This window comes from Eupeodes corollae, chromosome 1 (assembly GCF_945859685.1).
Source record: "Eupeodes corollae chromosome 1, idEupCoro1.1, whole genome shotgun sequence".
NCBI lineage: Eukaryota > Metazoa > Arthropoda > Insecta > Diptera > Syrphidae > Eupeodes > Eupeodes corollae.
The window spans coordinates 4,837,366-4,859,573 of NC_079147.1; the positions used below are offsets into that span (position 1 = coordinate 4,837,366).

Sequence of the window (22,208 nt, forward strand, 5' to 3'; positions counted from 1 at the left end):
TAGAAAGATGTCTGTGCGTGTGTATCTACGTACGTTGGTATACGTCCGTACGAGGTTTTTTCCGTCGTCCATAGATCAAGAACCAGAACAGATATCGACTTCAAATAAATTTTGTTATACAGATAAAAAGGCAGAAAGATGCAGAAAGGGTTTTTTACTATATCAGTTCAAAAAAAAGGTGCAAATTTTGGTTAACCCTAAGTATCTCACGAACCAAGGACTCTAACGTAACGTGATAACCAGTATATTTTTGGAAAAATAAAACCAATTAATGTTTTTTTTTTTATAAAGCAAAAAACTGAAAAAAAAATATTTGTCACCTCGAGAATTTTACGAATAAAAATGATTTCATCTCCAAACAAATTTTGTGTAACGAAAAATAACGTTTTAAACACCTGGTAACATTTTTAGAATAATCGAATTGACAGTTTTTTTTTATATAAAAAATAAAAACCTAAAAAAACATTACTCAAAGTTGGTAAAATTAAATTTCGACTCAAAAACTTGAACCAAAAGAGCTATAGATTTCAAATAAATTTTGTTATACAGATAATAAGATGCAGAAAAGGCTCTCAAGAAAAAGAAAAAAACCAATTGACAGTTTTTGACAAACAATTAAAAACCGGAAAAAAATTAACAAAAGTTGGTAAAAATTGATTTTCGACTCAAATATCTTTTCAAAACTTTGAAATATTGGCTTCAAACTAATTTTATCTTATAAGAAATATTGTTTTCAACATTCTATTAAATTTTGAAGAAAAATCGAATTGACAGTTTTTTTTACAAAAAATAAAACTCTGAAAAAAAAAACAATACTAAAACTTGGTAAAAATTTACTTTCGACCCAAATACAAAATATTGGCTTTAAACTTATTTTATTTCACAGAAAATATTGTTTTCGATATTCAGTAATTTTTATATAAAATTCCAACAGTCCTTTTTTCATAAAAAATAAAATCTACAAAAAATAGTACGGAAATTTGGTAAAAATTGATACGAGTACATATAGAAAAACTTTTAAGCAAGACAAATCGACAGACGGGATGGGAAGTTATCAGAGTTTTTCGCATCCCAGCCTCTTTTTTATTTATTCATCTACGGATATAAATCTTACAGATACTAACAATTTTGATATAAAAATATAATTAAATACTTATGGATTGCGATTGGATTTTAAATTCACATCTGTTTGTAGAAAGATCAAGTTCATTACATATAGTGTTGAAAAATTGTATGCATCTAAAAAATGGTTCGTTGCAACCATAATTACATCTATGTTTGTGAAAGAAATGACGAAGACGCAATCTTCTCTTCGGAATATAGATTTCAAAATTATAAATGATTTGTGAGCATTTAATACGGTATGAAAATACATCATGGACAAACAGTACACATTGAACAGAACGCCTTTTTTTGTAAAGAATCAAGTCCAATCAAAGCACATCTTGACGGATATGAAGGAGTATCAATTCTCCATTTCAGTTGCCTCACAACAAATCTTGTGAGAGCCTTTTGAACTCTTTCAATACGAGTTATCCCAATGGAAGTAGAAGGACACCGAACAATTGAACAATACTTAAGCATGGGACGAACTAATGACATGTGCACTGATTTCAGAGCATAAGGGTTAGAAAAATCGTTGCAGTTTCGCTTGACGAAAACAAGCATTGAATTAGCCCTTGCAATAACATAATCTATATGTAACGAAAAAGACAACTTCGGATCAAAAATGACTCCAAGATCACGAATTTCAGATTTGCGATCAAGAATCTGGTTTTCGATCATTCTAACTAAAATACGATATGCCGTAAACACATTACATTTTGTGATATTTAATAGAAGGATATTCCTGTCACACCAATCAGATAAAACATTTAAATCATGTTGAAGATTTTGCTGATCAATTCTATTTTTGATACAAAGACAAGTTTTCATGTTATCAGCCTACATAAAACAAGATGCACATTTAAGAAGAGAGGAGATATCATTTACAAATATATTGAAAAGAAGTGGTCCCAGATGGCTACCTTGAGGAACTCCTGATGAAGCTTGTATGATATTAGAGAAGAATTTCCCCAATTTCACACATTGTGTTCTTTTATAAAGGTAGCTGGAAATCCATTTCAGAAGCAATCCGTGAATGCCAAAAGCTCGAAATTAGCTAGAAGAATTTCATGACAAATAGAATCAAGTGCTTTTATAAAGGCTGTGTAGATAGTATCTCCCTGATAACCAGAATCTAACGAATCGACGACATATTTACTCAAATTAATTTCATGTATCCTACTGCCAAATGCTACTAAAATTGGTAAACTAGATTTTCAAACTTTTTCTTTATATGAAAAATATTGTTGGTAATTTTAAATTTTTTAAGAATAATTCAAGTGACAACTTTTTTAACACAACACGAAAACCTACAAACTTTTATGCAAGACAAATCGACAGACGGGATTAGAAGTTATCAGTGTGGGCTACATCCCAGAATCTTATTTTATATTTGAAATCAATTCTATCAAACACATAACAAAGCTAATAAGCTGCGTTTTCTTAAGTTTTAAATATCGAAACCATACATTTTTGGTCTATAGAATAATTACAGAACACAATTTAGTACGGTTTGGAGCAATGGATAAGAATATTATTTTAAACCAGTCTTGACCATTTTAAAAACAAAAGTGTGTCCGAAAAACGTTTTACCTCAATGTTTTCGAACATGTGAAAATAATTCTTGGTATTGTTTGCAAAATTGGTTTTTAACGGTTAACCACTAAAAAAATTATAACCATTGCAGTTTCATGATAATTTTGAATAAACTTTGCAATAAAAAATACTATTAGGGCTCACGATATTCACTTAGGTATAAGTTTTAAATATTTTGCACTGGTATTGAAGCGTTTAATTACTCATTTTGTTGCGTCAAGCTGTCAATAATACCGACATTATACCTCAAAATTAAAAAAAAAAACCGACCTATTGCTAAACTAAATGTGATACAGAGACTGTTTGAGTCTATCGTATGTAGCGTCCTTTTTTTTCACTGTGGTTCAATTCAACAACTTAGTTTTTACTTGCGACATATAGGAACTATATAGCAAGTTTTGCATTCGTGCAAAATTTCGAACTCGAGGTTTTAATCAAACATGTTATTACGATGGTAGACGAGTCGAAAAAAGAGGGTCCCGTGATTCTGTCCGGTCAGTTTTGACTGTTTGTCCACGTACCTACAGCCTACACCATTAGGTTGATTGAGTTCAAACTTGGAAGTTAAGGTTTTGAGCAGATTCGCGTTAGGAATTTTTTTTTTAATTTTTTTTAAGATCAAAACTAACAGTGGCACCCATACAATTTTTTTGGTCAAAAAACGATATTTCGCATTTTCTCAAAAACAGACCAATAGATTTTTTTTTTAATTTTCTCTAAAATTTTTTGTAACTTGGCTTCTTTTAATAAGAAAAACATATTTTTGTATTGCCCAGGAAAGGTACCGCTCATAGAACTGTAATTTTGTTTTTTTTAATTTTTTCAGCAACTGATTTCAATTTTTTTTTTTTTGAATAAGCCAATTGTCTTAACAATATTTGATTATCAAAAGAACAATTTTTTATTTTTTGAATTTTTAAAAAATATTGAATTTTTTTTCAAAATTCTATATCTCAAAAACGGTTCAACATTTTTTTACAAAATTTAAATGTAGATCGTATATTTACAATCACTAAACAACTGCATACCAAAAATATGTGTAGAACAAAATTGAAAAATTGTATATATAAAAAATTTATTAAAAAAAAATCGTTCTAACTTATTTTTCAAGTAAAATTTTGAATGCATGAGCCCGAAAGAGCGCATTATTCTGAAAAAATTGTAATTACATTCCTATCTCTTATCCAAATTAATGCATTACGTACATATTTATGTATTTTTATAACAATAATTATTGTAAATACCAACGATAGCCGTCCGTGTAGCGCAACTATATCGGATTAACGAATATGATATATTTAATCAATAATCTATTTTCAAGTGTGTATCAAGAAGTATTATCTTGGTACCTTTGCATATATGATTTTAAAATATTATTGTTTAAGAATAAGGTTGTTCCACACATATTTTACTTGCCTTCACCTATATAAAAGAATAAAAACTTAGTACAAGTTTAAGAAACGGGCCAAAAAGAGAATATGTGTTTTCTATTACAATCACTTTTTCAACGTAAAACGTTCAACGTTCAAAACGAATGCTTGTTTCTTTTAAAATTTAATGAAAAAAATAAACGGAACGTAATAACTCCATGTTTGCGCTGAAAACTTGTATAAAAAAGGGAATGTGATTGGATTGTAGTAAGAACCTTCTACGTACTAATAACTTTCTTTCATTATCATCATAAACATTTCTGAGCACGCCAATGAACTATTCTTTATTCGTTTTAGACACATGCCTAACTACACAACCAATAGGCGATCGCTTTACAATTTAAACTTTCATTTTCTTCCTCTTTCTTATAATCAAATAATCTATTTTCCATCCTGGTTCTTCTAATATTAAACTAAAATAAAGCTATCCAAACGAAAAAGCTTTGTACGAACTAGTTGAATACACAAACAATTGTTTTCGTTAACTATGCTTACAAGTATTTTTCATTTCCGGGATGAGCTGTCCTAGCTGTCCCGATAAATTAATTCATAGCTTTCGATAAAAAAAAAAACAAATATTTATTCAGAAAATGAGTTTAAAGTGTGATTTTTCAAAATTTTTATAAAGCCATATTTTTTTCATTTAGAATGCGTTATTCTTAATAATTCTTGAAAAAAATGAAAACTATAAGACTTTAAATTGAAAACTACCAAAGCGAAAAAAAAACTAAATAAGGGAACATTACGACTTATGCAGCTGCATTGGATCAATTTCAATTCTTTTGCAATTAAAACAAAATAATAAAAATTGTATTTATGAAGTTTAATTTTTAAATTGTATTTAATAAAAAATTCAATGTGCCTTCTAAGGCATGAAATTGCATAACTAAGAATAAGGTTTAAGGTTATGAGATATGTCTTTGTAAACAGGGTCTTTTTTGTTTGTTTAAAAATAGAGTCTTTATTTTCATGATCTTGAAGTAACAATAGGAACTTTTTTTTGGTAGGAATTAAAATGGAATCTCCAATACTTCTCAAGCAAAGACCACAATTGAAAAATTATAAGAGAAACCATTTTCAACAATATCGTTTTCAGAGAAGCTAATAATGAGTGCCCTACAAATTTAAAATGAACACACAAGTATAGAAACAGAAACTCGAACCTTTAGCGAAAATCAATATTCAATATATAATATTACCAATTATTTTGTTGATCTTGTTTGCTTTTTTGAGGTATCTACTATTTTCCGAGTTCCTCGGATGTGCTCAATATGAACCCTCTAACCACACTTCAGAAAAAACCAAAGCTAAGTGCCTCCCATTTGCAATATGTTATTAAATTAGCTTCCTTTGATTAGACTAGGAACGACGAAGCCTTAAGTGTCCAAAATAACCTTGAAAAAAATCACGTGTTGTTAAAACGTCAACAGTTTTTAAAGTTTTTCAATTGATATCTCAAATGATTTAATTAAAACTGTTGCTGACGTTTTAGGCGATCACATATCTGATAGAATCCGCAAGCCAGAGTTTATAGCTTTGTCTGACATTCTTTTAAAACTCAATTATATATATTTATTACTTTGATAAAAAAAAATCATGACACATCTCATCGATTTAAACTCAGGGCGGACTGCAGATTTGAATAAAATGATTTATTATTCTTGAAAAAGTATTTTTAACTTCTAGAAGAAAGTAGCTAACCCTATGATCATGAGCAAGAATCGCCAGTGACATTTAATGAACATATTAACTTCATAGTTAAAAAACAAATACAGTTCGTGATTTCAGTGATCCTTACGTTTTAAAATTACTTTGTTTTATTTGTGTGATCAGTCCTATGCAGAATAATCCACCCTACTTACTACTACACACTACGCGTCACAAGGCTCGAAGTCATTCAGAAAAAATTTTTGCGTTTTTGTCTACGATCCCATCCGTGGTTTCATGATATTCTTTTATTACAGCCTTACCCACAAAAACTTTCTCTCAAAAGCCTTCCTTCTCGGAAATATCATACGAAATACTTGCAATTTTATTTTATTGTAAATTTCACTCTTGCCTCAATTCACCAGATTTTTAACAGACTAATTTAAGTTTTAGATTTAAGGTATGCATCATATTTATGATAATTTGTAACGTTAGTTTTTAGTGAATTATAAAAAACCATTAGCTAACTTACAGTTGATTTATATTGAATTAAAATTTAGTTACCTCATACTCTAAAAGGCATTGTTCTTCTAATCACACACCTATGGATTGATTTACCTCGAAATAGTTGAACTTTTGTTACATCCTACTTTTTTTCTTTTATAGGAACTTCCCTCCCCGAGTGAGAATGAAAAAGAAGACTGCGACGAACTTCGTGTACCATCGCCACCCCAACGACGACTCAGTCGAAGTAGTATCGATCTGCGTGACCTCGAGCAAGAACGCTTCGAAAAGGTCACCCACACAGATAGTGCTCCCTCTATGATTGCGTTGCACTACCAACAACTGCAATTGCAGCATCAAAAACAACAACAACAAGAATTCCAAGATCAAACCCAAACGAATTGGACACAATTCTTGCAGCCGAATTCTTCCAATCTAGCACCCAGCTCTGCCAATCACAGTGAAAGCTCATTCAATCGAAACGACAGCAATATTTACGACTCGAGCAAAGGAATAACGATCGAAAAAGAGAAGGGTCTGCACCTGCTCGGCGTGCAATCGAAAGACGAAATCAATGAGTTCTATGCGAGTATCAAGAACCTACGGAAGTATCAGCAGAGTGTTGTGCCAATCGAGGAGGACAACCAACAGCTCAAGCGATTTATTGAGGATAATTTTTTCTATTTCAAGCAACAAATCGATAAATCTAGCGACAGTTCTCGTACAAAATCTGCCATGAAGCCCCCTATTAAGTGTTCAGCCCTTAGTGAAAGTGATTTTATCAAAATGAAGAGCGGTCAAATTGCGAGCCTTTCACCGGGCGATGTTCAGCAAATGACTCAGAAGCAACGAAAACTGTTTGCCGTGAGTGATTCTGAGTTCATATTCTCGTTCAACGGCAAGCCAATGAAGAAAATATCCCTGAAGAGCGAGAAGGGAGTGCTGAAGAATTTGCTGTCGAAGACAAAGCGCACAAGCGACTATTTGTCTCTGGAGAAGAAGGGTGATAAGTCTGAAGAGGAGATCAGTTGCAGTCGATCCAGCTTTTTTAAAAAGAGCCGCAACCGAAAACTATCTCACTCCTACAATGGAGTCGGAAAGGCCGTGGGACATCGTCAGAGGAACCCCAGTGATACAGACGACTCAGATGGCGTTATATATCTACCCCGAATGCTGAGTGAGGGACATGAAGTCGAGGGAGGCTCGAAACCCGCCACTACAACAACTCCCGATATCCTGCTAGACCTCCACATTCTTGGATGTGAAAATCGAACAGAACAGGTGGCTCAGAATCAGAACAGTCAGAACAGTGTGGAAGAACTTATCAATTTCAGCTCCGAAACAACACCACAACGCAATATGTACTGCAGCAGTAGCAGTTTTACCAACAGAGAAACGTCTCCGTTGATGTCCCCTTTGCATCCCGGGACGCCCCCACCATCTCTGACAGCTTCAATAATCGACTCGGACAATCTATTCCTGGACACCGAAACCCCCCCGACTACTTGTGATAAAAACAACCAAATCTCCGATAGCGACGATCTCGAGGAAATCTTCCGTTCCATGGGATCACCTCTCTCCGATCAGGGTGAAATCTACTCGAGCAGTTTTATGCTGAGCAGTGATAATATAAGACAGCGACTTAGCACGCTCAGCGATCAGTTGCCACCAAATAGGTTCGTAATTTCACCGCCTACAACGCCGAATTCGGTAAAAAATATTCCCGAGCTTATCGAACAACCCCTCAGTCCACAAAATGTCTACTTCTTGTCACCCCTCAACACGGGTTTCTCATCGAACGTCAACCAGGTTATCAGTGATTCGTCAACGATATCGCTGGATGTGGTTACCACACTGCCAGCTCAACAGCATATTTCTACAAAGCCAGAAATCATATTGGATTCCACTTTATCGCCAACATCAGTTAAGAGCGCTGACATATCAGTTGATGACAAGGACTTCACGTCTCCGCTGCGCGGTGAGGATGAATCGAGGAAGCATGGTTTCTATTTGGATGGAATTCAAAATGTCCGAAAACGCCAGGCCTCGGTGGTGACTTATGATGTAAATGTGATAAACTTTACCCAGGACAGTAGTGATAGCCGTAGTTACATACCCATGGGGCGTGTTTCAACTAGTTCTGCAAGTAAGTTGACTTTAATTATTGCTTTTGTCTTTTTTACTTTTTATCTCAATGTGTTTTTTATTTCTATTAAATATTTAAGCTTGGTATAACATTTTTAGGTATATATCAAATAATATTATGTTTCTCTTAAAAAACTTTTAACTTACTCGTAATATGCATTATAGCATATCTTATACGAACTCGTTAAATTTTATTCGACAATAGTTAAAACCCTATTCTTACCCATGAAAAGTAAAATTCTGAGACTGTGCCTAAAGATTCTCTTCTAAAACGTCGTCGTAGTTGTTATGTCGCACAAATCGCATCACATGCTTCTTCAGACTATAAAACCAGGTGCTGAGAAATGTGCTGTTTCAAATGTCTGTTATTGTTTTTAATCTTAAACGAACAATAAGAATTGGTCTTTCACATAATTATTCCACAGTTTTCCTGAATTTTTAAAATTATTCCCAGAATTTAATCAGAGTTCTTAATATTATTAAACTGTGTCTTACAAACTGAAATCAGTGTTGAAAGAAAATTCATTCTTCTCTCTTGGAGCTTTTCACTTTTTATTAACCTAAACTGTCAGTTTTAAAACACGAGTATGTTTTTTTTATCGGCATCAGGTATTTCAATTAATGGTAGATTAATACAAAAAGTTGAAAGAGTCTATGTAGAACTTATGTAGAACTAGAAAGCAGTGATCGATAGTGTTCCTGGTTTGGTTAAGACTCATAGTGAAAATACAATAAGACAGACAATCTCAATAGATTTAATTTACCTCGGTTATTTTTTAAAACCAAGTGGGGCCGTTTCTGCTACAATTTTGAACTCTTCCACTTGAATTTAGTCATTCAGCTCTGTTTTGATTAGCACACATTTTGGTCTTCCAAAATCGTAACAATCTGCACACTGTACCAATCTTTTCGAAACAGGGTTAAAATTTGAAAATTTTCAAAGTTATTAAATCATTCCATTGACATCACTCAGGTGGCCCATATTCTTTGTACCTATTTGTTTATAAATTAGGATAAATAAAAGAGAGCTTGTTGTATGTTGGAAATTGAAATTAATAGTATTATAGATGATATAGTGCAGGTTTTTTAAAAAAATGGAGCACTTTAGGAATTAAGAACACATTTTTAATGTTGATACATTTTTTTATTGGATGCTTATTTTTCGACCGAAATCATCTTCAATGGTTAAGCACACTTTTCATCTTGAAGATTTTGTTCATAAATAATACAAATATTTTAGTATTTGATGGTCAAAAAAACGACGAATAATTGTTGAGAAACAAACTCATTCAGAACGCTTGACTGCTCGGTGCGGTTTCGGACTGGATGCATTTCGGATAATTCATCTTCGATAATATTTCCCAACTTAGAGACGTTGAACTTTTATGTTGTTAGGTAATTTGTCCATGTCATTCTATTGCGAACGCTTTTTGATCACCGCATGATTCAAGTTTTTAATTTGTTGTCGGTTACGATCCGTCTCACCGGGTTTTAATTACTCGAAGTACACAACACCACACTGGTCCCACCAAACACAGAGTATTGTCTGACATGAAAAGCTATTTATCCTCGGAGTTGATAAGCCGACGACGAATCTATTTAAAATATTAAAGAGGGATGAATCTATGTGGAGTCGAATCGTTCTTGCGCAGGCAGTTAGTTTCTATTTTTTGTTTTGGGCTAATTTATCTGATGAGCTTATTAAACAAAAATAGTTTTAAAGGGTCCAACGCAAATTCAGAATCATCAATTTCCACTAACAAAGAAAAGGAAGTTTTCAATTTCCAATTATCAAAGAACTTTATCCAATGGCAAGGTAGTTCCGAGGGCTTGGTTGATTAATTCAAAATAAAATGATTGTGTACCCGTGCCATGATGGTTAGTGCGTTGGACTGTCATGCCATAGGTCTTGGGTTCGATCCCTGCCTATGCTATCTAAAGTCTTTTCACGGGTACTGCCTCTTACGAGGCAGTTCTCATAGGACTGTTGCGCCACCCAATTTATTTATTTTTAAAAGGATTGTGTTAATTGTTTTTGTTGTTTTTTATTTGCAAAAAAAAATTATCATACTTTGTCAAGTACAGGTAGTTTTGATTGGCCACATTTAAGTCCAATTTTAAAAAGTCACGAGGTAAGTTTTTTTCACTTCGAACATTTTAAATCATGGGAGTTTTTAGAAAAAGGTTTGACATCATAAACAGCAATTGACACAATATTTGAAAGTTCAATGGAAGCTGAAACAAAGCATTGGAGGGCGGTTTTACAAAGACTATTCAGTGTTGTAAAATTTCTTGGTTCTCAGTCATTAGCTTTTCGCAATTCTTCAGATAAATTGTTTGAGCTCAATAATGGTAATTTCTTACAACTCGTAGAGGAAATAGCTCCATTTGATTTGGTTTTAGGAGAGCCCATGAGGATAATTACTAATCAAGAAACCCAAAATAAGTTTTTAAGCAAAAACATACAAAATGAAATTATAAGTATTTTTGCAACAGCCATTAGCAATAAAATTGTTTCAATGCTTAAGGAAGCAAAATATGTTTCAATTATTGTAGACTCTACAACCGATAAAAGTCGCGCAAAACAAGTCACTATTGTCGTTAGGTTTGTACATAAGAATCAGAAAACTTTAACAGTGAATGATCATTTCTTAGGGATTTTGAAGGGGGAAGACAAGACCGGAATGGGACTGACTCAGTTGATTTTAGACAAACTTGAATTACATGGAATTTCAATAAGTAACTGCCGAGGCCAAAGTTATGGTAATGGTTCGAACATGAAAGGAAAAGAAGCTAGTTCAGAATCGAATTCGAACCCTGGAACCAAGGGCATTTTTTGTTCCATGTTGCTCGCATTCCTTAAATTTATATGCAGTTAAATTTTTTGATGCAATTCAATGTTTGTATAACTTTTTTTTCAAATTCCACAACGAGGTGGGATATTTATAAGAAAAAAAAATCCAAGTCTTACTTTAAAACCCCTTTCTGAGATTAGATGGGAGAGCAGGTTAGATGCATTGAGGTCTTTAAAAACAAAGTTAGAAGAAATATATGAAGCCCTTATAGAAATATCTGAAATAGGAAATCTAGAAGCAAAAAAAAATTTAGTTTGATATTTTAGAAAATATAAATAAAACAAGAAAATATTTGCAAAGTCCGTCCGTTGATCTGTCGACTGGCACACAAATTTTGGAAAATACAAAAAACAATTTGATTTTAATGCGTTCCGATGAAAAATTTAATGAGTATGTTCTATTAACCGAGCGTATTGCTAGTTCCCTAGAAATACTAAATATGTTTCCTGAAGCTTTATCATTGCGATCTCGACGGAGGAAAAGACTTTATGCTGATGAAGTGATGAATGTCCTGAAACTATATTAGATCCGAAACAAAGATTTGAAGTAGATTTTTTTTTCAAAATACCTGATTAAGCCAATTAAATAGTTACAGAAAGGTTTGAACAGCTTGACACGTATAGTATCAAATTTTTCATTTTTAGGTAACATAAGCGAATGTTTAAAACATAAAAATGTACGTCTTCATGCCTTAATTTGCAGAATATTATAACATTAGGTAATTTTAAAGATTTAAATGTAGAAAATTGTTTAAAGAGTTAACCATAATATCTCCCCTTTTTACACAACAAAACTTAAGTTTAGTTGTATTAAACTTTATTTTTAGTTCAAACCTTGAAGATTTTGTTCCGAATTTAGTAATTGCTTTTCAAATGCCTATTACAGTCCTGGTCACGGTATCTTCAGGAGAACGAAGTTTTTCTAAGCTTAAAATTGGTAAAAATTATCTTAGGACAACTATGACTCAAGAGAGGCTTATCTATAATGTCCATTGAATAGGAATTATTGAATTCTTTAGACTTTGATGATCTCATTTCTGAATTTGCAAAATGTAAGGCCAGAAAAGTATGTTTCTAAGTTTAAACGTTTCCCCTCTGGTCATTTTTTTCGCTGCGTTTTAGTTTATGGTTTAGGGTTACTTGGGATAACTCAATAACAAAAAACACACTGAAATTCAACCTCCTGGGTAATGTGGGAAAGGCTTATGCTTGTGTATCAGTTTATGTGTGAAAATAAAAAATTCTACTAATCTTGCACATGGCGCAAGTTTATCTGGGGCCAGCCCTGCTTAGCTGATGTCTGATTTGACAGATAATTAGTGTATACGCTTGAATAACGCTAGAAAATATTGCCTGCATGACGATTTTGACCAAAAAATCTTTTCAGTTGAAGCTCATTTTGATCTTGGCAGGTATATAAACATGCAAATTTGTCGCATTTGTGGCGCAGAAAACCCGCACGCATACATTAAAAAGCCGATACATACAAAACGAGTCACTTTTTGGTGCGGATTTTGGTCCAGAGGCATAAATCGGTCATTTTTCAAAAATGAGCAAGGAGTGGCCGTTACAGTCAACGTTGAACGTTGTTGAACGAATTTTTGTTCACAAAAATTGAAGAGAAGTATATTGGCAATAACACAGCTGAAGCTGCACTCGATGTTTTGCCCCCTATTTGAAAAAAAAAAGTTATTTGGCGGACCCTATAAAACAAAAGCAACGAATTCAGTATATTCTTAACTTGTGTATTTTTGAAGGCTTATTTCAATAAAAATGTATAAAAAAAGATGTCAAATCATCAAATCATAAAAATTTATGCATATCACTAGAGACATCTACTGATTAAACCGGAAACTTTCAACTAATACACCTGGTACATGCCAGCAAAGCTGTATCGAACATTTGTCCTAAGTGTTATTCTATTCTTAACATCAAACTGCCTAATAGCTGTATATTAAATCATCTTAGATTAGGGACATCCTTCATATTAAGTAAGAAAATAAATTACTGACAGTGCATCCAAAGATTGTGCGTACATCAATTTAAAGTCTGCGATTAAAGAAACAGGATATGAAGTCAGTTAATATCCTAGCAATTTCTTGATTTCTTAAATTCTTAACACTTGCAAATTATTAGAAACAGGACTTATATTTGCTTTTTATAAATTAAAACAAATTGCTTTGTACATAGCGTAGCTAGCTTATTATTAGAAAAAGTATTTCTTCCTAATTACTCTAGATGTAAAAAGGAAATGCTTTAGAAACATCATAATTACGATACTTCAACAACTACATAAACTGTACAGCTTGACAACCATTTTATAACAAATAATATCTTGGCTGAATTATTTAAATGTTTTAATGGAAACTATGTATCTCTGTATTTTTCATCTCTCCTCCCTCTCTCTTTCTCTCAATCTATCTACTCCCGCTTCCTAAAAATCATTCCATAAAAAAAAACATCCAAAAACACTATTTATATAGCTCCAAACTATCAATCAAAGTCGTCCTTGAAAAGACGAGGTGGCATATGCATTGTTATAGATGGAGATGAACTAGATGCAGACGAGTCCACTGACACGGCCATAGATAGTTTCAATCAAAATGCTCCTGCCAAAAGTAGACTTCATCGCTTTGTCACTGGTAGTACAAAAAAACACAAAAAGAAGACTAAGGCAAAACATTTTAAAGCGAAATGTACATGCTCTTCTCGAACCTCCTCCGAAGAGGTCCAAGCCAATGAGCAATCGAAAAAACGGAAAATGTTTTGGCATAAAAACCGTTGGCAACATAGGCGTCGGGAGCCTCACCGCGCCGGATGTCAATGCGATGCTAGTGGTGAGTGGCACACTTTTATAGCACGCAAATTCAAATTTAACTAACAACAACAAATTAAAATTTAAATTTAAATTTAAAAATAAAACACGAATAAAATTTCAAAATCTTAATTTAACCATTCGCTGGCTTTTTTACATAAATATAGAAAATTTCATTTTTATTTAGTTTTTTTCTGTAAAAACTTTAAAAAAAAATTAAACAATAACAAAATAAACTATATGCTACTTCTATTGTCTGCCTTTTTTAATAAACATTTAACTTTTGCCATGGACTAACAAAAGACACTCAAAACATTCATAATATAATTAATATGCATTAAAATTTTTACTTAAATCATTTTTTAGTATAAAATTGGCGATCTTTTCAAAAATCTTTACCTCGCACTTCATTTAGTTTCAAAACTAAACAAATTATTATAACACAAAACGTTGAAGCATGTTAAACTTAGAGCTTGATTAATTTGTAATTTGTTTTATTGTTTGCTCGCTCTGATTTGCTGGTAGGGTTTTTTAACTATAGTGTTACATTGTTCAATAAATGTTTAGCAATATTGTTTGGAAGTTTTCTTGTAACAAAAAATTAAATAAAATAGTATATTTTTATTGCTTTCGTTGAAACTTTAGATGCTTTAACATTGTTGCTAAAATTGAAGCTAAAAATGCCACATCGTTGTTGAAATATTTAATTTTATTACTAAAAATAAATAATGAAGTATCCTTGAGGAGGAAACTTTAATTTAATTAAATATCATACAATATGGATACATTTATTTATTTGTTTTTAGTGACCTGGTGAAAGTTTTTTGGCTTTTTAATGAAGCCTGTGTTTTGTAGAGGTATAGAACTTTAAATTGGCAAACCTATTTTAACTGGTGTCCATTTTGACAGGTGTCAAGTGAAGATCACTTCTGATTTACCGTATTTGGTTTGCTGACAATCCTCAAGTGTATGTTGAGACACCTTTATGGCTGAATCACAAACAAGCTTCAGCTTCGGCTTCACCTGACATTTACGAGTTCAGCCATAGGAATTCAACGCATGCTATCACAATGGAGCTTCAACCTCACATAAGGAAAAGAACGTAATGTAACGTAATGTGACTCCCAAGGGAAGCTCTAGTTCAATTATCTGAACATTTGCTTTGTCTGCTCAACAGCTGTAAGAAATGTCAACCAACAAAATATTTGCTCTTTGAAGGGATGAACTAATTGAAATATCATTCAAAGCAACCTCGAAGCAGGCCCATCGTAACGCAGACGAAGCCGAAGCTGAAGCGTGTTTGTGATTCAGCCATTACATCCCCAAAAACTGACTGATTGCTGTGTTTTACGGGTTTGTGCAATAAAATTGTTCGTACTTTTTGAAAAAAAAATTCTAGCCAGACCGTCAATGGTAATGACTTTTTCGTTCATCCTGTCATAAAATGCACAAGTTGTGGTTTCAACAAGACGACGCAACAAGCCACACAGCTCGTACCGCAATTGTTTTATTGAGAAAAACATTTGTTAACCGCATGGTTTTACGTTACGGACTAGTGAATTGGCCTTTAACGCCGCACTGCTTGACTGTCACATTAACCTAAAACTATTGATCAGTCGTCGACTTTGGGCGACAACATTAGCCACGTTGTTTGAAAAAAAAGTCATTGGAAATTAGACTTCCATATTAGACTATTTTCGGAACCAACCGTGTCCAGAAATCATATTTAAAATATTGTTTCAGAAGATTATCTTTCAATTAAAGTAAATTGTAAGTGCTTTTCCTCTAATAAGTGAATCTTCCACAGTCTTAAATGGATTTCAATTAAATAACATAAGATGTATAGCTCCTCACTTTATTTACGAGTTTCTCAATAACGTTCGGTTTGACTTTTGAAGCCTTATTAGTAAATAATATTTATTTATTTGATCAGCTGTTATTTTACATGTAAAACACTAACAAAAAGGTATCCGGGACCCTATCTGTCTGAGATTGAACGCAGCCATGTTGACAGTTGGCATTGGTACAATTGATTGACACAATGACCATTAATCCTTTAATTTACGTATTGTCAATGTCTGGCTAAGGGGCCGGTTAAAGCTATCAGTAAAATCCATCAGTAAAATTTGAAACAGGAGAAATCTGAAATGTTTTACTGATGATCAGTTGTTGTTTTCTTTCGATCATAACATCGAGCCTCGCTCCTCAGACAATCTTTGTACTGTTGCTTTCATCAGTAAAATTTTAAATGGAACACCAACAGTAAGGCGTCAGTTAAAGCCATCATTGGTTTTCATCATTGAAAACAAACATTGGAATTTTGTTGACAGGCCGTTTATAGCTATCCTTAAAAATGTCTGTCATTGAAAAAAAATTCCTGATTGAAATCCACCGAAAAATTGTGGAACTGTGTGAAATTGGAACACAATCAGTGGAACGATTCGTTGCACTTTTGAACATAAAAGTATCAGCTGTTCAGGAAAATAAATTTCCGTCCGGAAAATTGAAAAACAAATTTTTAGAGAAAAATAAACGTGCAAATACACTTTTTTTCTCAAAAAAATTCTTTGTGTGATTTCCGATCGATCATAGTCAAATATCGATTCAAAAAAAATTCCTGGATCGATTTCAATGATAACTATAATTGGAATTTTTGTTGGCTTTTATCAGACAGCAGTTCAGTAAAATTTCATCATTAAAAAAATTAAAATGGATTTATAAATTAAATAAAACTTCAAAAACATTGTTTCTTTTTGAAAAAAATACTTGAATAAAGGATTTATCTATTGCATCATTCTTTTGCTAGGAATAAATCTGTAACATGTTCAAAAACTAAAAACTAAAATTTTACTTATGGATTTTACTGAAAGCTGTAACCAGCCCCTAAGCCTATAATTCCCGTATTGTCAATGTCTGGCTATCAAGTTTCAATTTAATTCAACTTTTTTTTAACGGATATCCGGTGAATAAGCAAGTTATCCTTCGTCAAGTTACTCGTTCTATTCACCCTTACTACGAGTGTCAACTATCAATTGATATTTTATAAAATATTGAACCTAAAGTCATTTTGGAATTAAATTACTTTTAATTGATATTTATCAATTTATACTTGATACTTGCAGTCGAGTTGATTGTCTTTAAGGTCGAATCGAGGTAATATGCTCAACTAATAGAAGACTCTCTGACACAATGGAACCAATAAGGCTTTATATTTCGTGAACCCAATATAAAATATGTAGTCTCCTTTTAAATCACTAATAAAATTTGAAGAAATTGGGGAATATTTCATATTAAATTCCCACTCTCAAGTACTTGATTTTGGCATTGTTACCAAAAGCTGAGTTCGTCAAAACTTCGCTTTATATTATTATATTAAATTATAAAAGATACGAAGTGTGGGAAGATAAAGGCACTTTGCATGCTATAGACCTTTAGGGACGTTAAAATTCAGCCTTTAATGTTAAGTCTTAAAAACTGTAAATCCTAACTTCATGTCATAGAAAGTTGGTCGCATTAGAATAACTACATTACAAAACATACAAAAAAAGTACTTCAAAACCCTTGTCTCTTTTGTAGTTTCAGGTTGCACGTGCATCAGTTCTATAAGCATTAGTTTCTCATAAAGAAATCTTGTGTTCAAGTGTACCGCATAACAAAAACATATTTATCGAAATTTTGCAGCATGATATTTTACATAAAATAAACTAAACAATAAATTTAAAACATACAATCTTTAAAGAAATTTATTATTATTATGAAAATTAAAATCAATACAATAAAACTAAATTCAAAATCACAATTTTTAATGTGGGCCTTAAAGCTTTATTGATTTATAATTCTTTTTTGTTTTCAAAATTCACAAAGCTACACAAAGCTACACAAAAACAAAATATGTATTTTCAATCATTTTCCTACACAATAATATTTTTGTTTATTATTTCAGGTGGTTCTGTTCGACCAGGAAAAGGCTGGAGAGCAGAGCACAAAGCCGCTAGAACTCTGGGAATCATAATGGGGGTATTCCTCTTATGTTGGCTTCCATTTTTCCTATGGTAAGTATTATCAAACCTTTTTTGTGTTTTTTTTTGAAGTACCTACCTTTGTACAATATTCAAACTTCTAACTGTACGTTGTTTTTCCATTATAGGTACGTTATTACCTCATTGTGTGGTCAAGCCTGCCCTTGTCCTGATATCGTTGTTGCGGTATTATTTTGGATAGGTTACTTCAACTCAACCCTAAATCCTCTCATTTATGCTTATTTCAATCGAGACTTCAGAGAGGCTTTTCGAAATACACTGGAATGTGTATTGCCGTGTCTTCAAAAAAGGAATCCATACAATGCATACTACGTATAGCATAGCTATTAAGTTTATTTGATTAACTTTAAACAAACAAACAAATTACAAATTCATTGCACAAATTTTATATCACAACACAGAAATGGACTTATAGTAAAAAAAAAATAGAGACAGAGAGAGAGAGATAGACAGAAAGAGTGTCAAAAAAGGTATTATATACAAAATATTCCAAGTGATGTTTGTTTTTGAAATCAAATTCCAGATTTTCAAGTAATTGTTTGATAAGATTTTTATGGCTAGATAAGTAAGATGATCTTCATGTAAGATTTATTTGTAGGAATTAGATTATGGGAATGTAATTTTTGTTTTTAATGTAAGGAATAATGAATATTAATGTACTTAAGGAGTGAGAAATACGCATGTAATATTATTTTTGAAACTTAATACTTTCCTTATGTGAGTTTTTTAAAGTGATTTGGCTAATGGAAATTCATCAACTTAGCCAGTTTTCCTTGTGAATTTATTGCATCGAGAATATCGATTTCTCAAAAACTACCTATCGCACAAGAAAACCATCAGGTATTAAGCTGTTAGAAAAGCTTAAACAAAGTAATGACGCTATTTGATCGTCAAAATCATACAAATCTTTCCATTCTTTAAAATAGACTTTTTTTCGGGAAAGTAATATATCAGACATAACCGCGACCTTAAATTAAATACAAACAAATTTTTTTAGATTTTACTGCAACCTACAACTAATCAATGTATTAAAACCAGGATAAGTTAAAAAAAAAAGCCTCACAATTCTTAATATTCTTTGAAAATGTTACTTGCTAAATATTTATTAAGTTTCATCTTCACATATAAAGCAGGATTCCGAGTCGGATTCAATTCCTTCACTCAAGATAGTTTTTTCAACAAAAATATTACTTTAAAACATGTTTTCGATATCCGGGTTTTTCACCTAGAAAAGTTTTGCTCAAATACCCGAGAATAAAAAAGTGTTTAAGATAAGGTTGTTTTTCTGTTATATAAACTTTCATACATTTTGCAATCGATTTTCGCTCTTATCAGTTATTGGGTAATTTATACCCTGAACCATTTTCTCGCAGTCAAAACGTCAATACGTACTTTTGGTCGCATGGTCATTTCTTATTCCATTTGGTCCCTTTTTTAAGAAATTGAAAAAAAAATAACTCGACTCTATTCCTTTTATATTCTCAAAAATAAAATGCTTACCTTAATTGATTTTCATCTAATGTAAATGGTACATAAATGTAATTAATTGAACGCACCCCATAACAAATGCACGATCATTGAGCGCGTTCATAAAGCTAGCTACGTATTCAAAATTCAACTAGCTTCGTGAATTCAAAACTACACTACCAAGCTAGTCAGTCTGCAAAAAATGCGAATATATAAAATAAGAAACATTTTTGATTTGATAACTTTAACTCATCTTTTGTGTTTTTTAATAAAATCAAATTTAAGACACAATTTGAATGATTTATATTTGTATTTAAATACTGAACGATTTTCTTCATTTTGAATTAGTGCGTTTTACCGAGCAGCTGATTTTGAAACTTCAAAACCATTCTCCACTAACTTTGTAGCCGAATTTTGTACACTACGTCGGAGGGGAAATTTCAACTACTTTTGTTGTTGGATTTAGCCAATCAGAATCCCTTGTCTACGTAGCCACTATAGCTTTGTGAATGCGACCATTATATGCATTTAATTTCACAATTTAATGACAGATGGCCTAACACCTCAGAATCTTATAATCTTACGGAGAAAATTGATATGTCAGAATGTTGGGAATAAGTCAGTTATCATAAAAATGCTTTAAATGAATATTTTTTTTAAAATTAGAGTAAGTTCGTTTGTAACGTACTATTTTTTGTAGATTTTAATTTGTTTATGAAAAAAATGACAAACAAAATTGTATGTGAGATAAAATTAGTTTGAAACCAATATTTGTAATTTTTGAAAAGATATTTAAAGTAAATTTTTTTAGTTTTTTTAGGTTTTTCTTTTTTGTAAAAAAAAACTTTAAATTTGATTTTTCTCAAAACTTTTCTGAATGTTGACAGTAATATTTTTTATAACTTACAAGCTAATATCGAAAGTTTTTTAAAAGATATTTGAGTCGAAAATCAATTTTTACCAACTTTTAGTATTGTTTTTTTTTAGATTTTTATTTTTTGCAAAAAAATATTAATTCGATTTTTCTCAAAACTTTACAGATAAAAACGTTGTTCTTCATTGCATACAATCATTTCAGAGATATCATTTTTTATTCGTAAAATATTCGAGATCACAATTATTCGTTTCAGTTTTTTTTATTTATTAAAAAAAAACCGTAAATTATTTTTTTTTTTTTTAATGCTTGTTAGTAGTCAAGTTACCGTTAGAGTTATTGGTTCGTGAAATATTTGGGGTTAAACAAAATTACGGACGTAAATCTCACCAAAACCCTTTTATTTAAACCCTAGGAACCTTGAAACTTCGAGGTATAAGTTTTCAATTCGACAAATTGGACCGATTACAATAACTTTCTTTCTATGGGAAGTTAAAAACCATTGCAGACACAAATTATTTTGCTAACTTTTTGGTACAATTGGTCATTTTTATTTTCAGGTTTGGTCATGCAATTTCTTTTTAAGTGGCAACCGTGCTCTCGCCCCGGGAAATAATTAGTAAAGGTAACACTGTTATCAACATTTATTTTAAAGATTCCCAAAAAAGACACGTATCAGCCGAATCAAGAAAATCATATTAAAAACGGTTCTACGGCTTGCCTCAAATTCTGCAAAGCAGCGACTACAGTAACAATAATATAAAACAAAATGGTCATAAATGTTTTAAACCTTCCTTCTAAAAATTTCATTTTAGAGACGCACGTCAATATTTTGATCTCGAGTAATCCTAAAGTTGGTCTCAAATAAACGCATTAATTTCATGAACTTTTTATGGTAGTAAATGCTTCAGTATACACAATGTACACCATTTAAAAAGAGCGAAAGTCTTAGTGATTGAAAGTGAATAATCCGGAAAAAATGTTCATTTTCGACATATCGTGATTTCAACAGAAAGACGAAACTTTTTCAAATTTCATGGTGTGACCCAGCATACTAAATAATATTTTTTAACTTCTTCTTCCAAATACTGAACAAAACCCTGCAAGGCTTTTTCCCAAATAACTATCATGTAAGAATTGTGTTCCTTTTTTTTATTTATCATCCCTCCTATTATTAGAACTTAGAACTTGCCTGCCCTCGTAGCTCTTAAGAACAAAATCATTGTTAGTCTTTTAATTTTTCATTTTCAATTCAATGAGATACTTACTTACTTTACTTAGGTCCTCAGTCCTTATAAATTCGTTGGGAACCCCTTAAGGGGCATAAGGCCTCTACTACGCCTACGCGCCATCGTGTACGGTTTCCGGAGATGTGTTTCAGCTCCCTCCAACTCTTGCCTAGTGACGATGAATCCGCCTCGACTGTCCTGCGCCATGTGCTTCTCCGTCGTCCAGCTCTTCTTTCTTCTTGTGTGAGCGGAATCCCCTGCATTGTTTGGTCTGCATTGCCACTTACGTCTTCGTATTATAGATACTATAGGTTTCTGACCTGTCCTTCTATATGAAGTACATCATTTAAAATACGGTTTGGCAAGAAAATCCTTAGGATGTTACGATGACATCTATTTACAAAGGTTTGCAGCTTTCTTGTAATGGCTGAAGTCACCTTTCAAGTGCTGCACCCATAGAGAAGCACAGATTCGACATTTGAACTGATAGAGTTGTTCCTCCA

General features: G+C 32.2%; 1 protein-coding gene and 1 long non-coding RNA gene across 5 annotated transcripts in view; one reads left to right on the top strand and one right to left on the bottom strand.

Moving 5' to 3' along the window:
- LOC129939701 (octopamine receptor beta-3R) overlaps positions 1–20,339 on the top strand; it is a 195,794-nt gene extending 175,455 nt beyond the window's left edge. For 3 of the 4 annotated variants that reach the window (XM_056047809.1, XM_056047808.1, XM_056047810.1), the window contains exons 6-9: positions 6,444–8,427; positions 13,764–14,117; positions 18,039–18,147; positions 18,243–20,339. In XM_056047809.1, the coding sequence (XP_055903784.1) occupies positions 6,444–8,427; positions 13,764–14,117; positions 18,039–18,147; positions 18,243–18,453 (2,658 nt within the window). In that variant the 3' untranslated portion in view covers positions 18,454–20,339. The remainder of the gene's footprint in view (positions 1–6,443; positions 8,428–13,763; positions 14,118–18,038; positions 18,148–18,242) is intronic. The other variant, XM_056047812.1, reaches the window with a different exon arrangement.
- Positions 19,922–22,010, bottom strand: LOC129939707 (uncharacterized). The gene is made up of 2 exons (XR_008780570.1): positions 21,788–22,010; positions 19,922–21,186 (listed from the first exon to the last, which is right to left on the bottom strand). It is a non-coding gene; the product is annotated as an uncharacterized LOC129939707 (long non-coding RNA).
- Positions 22,011–22,208: the final 198 nt, after the last annotated feature.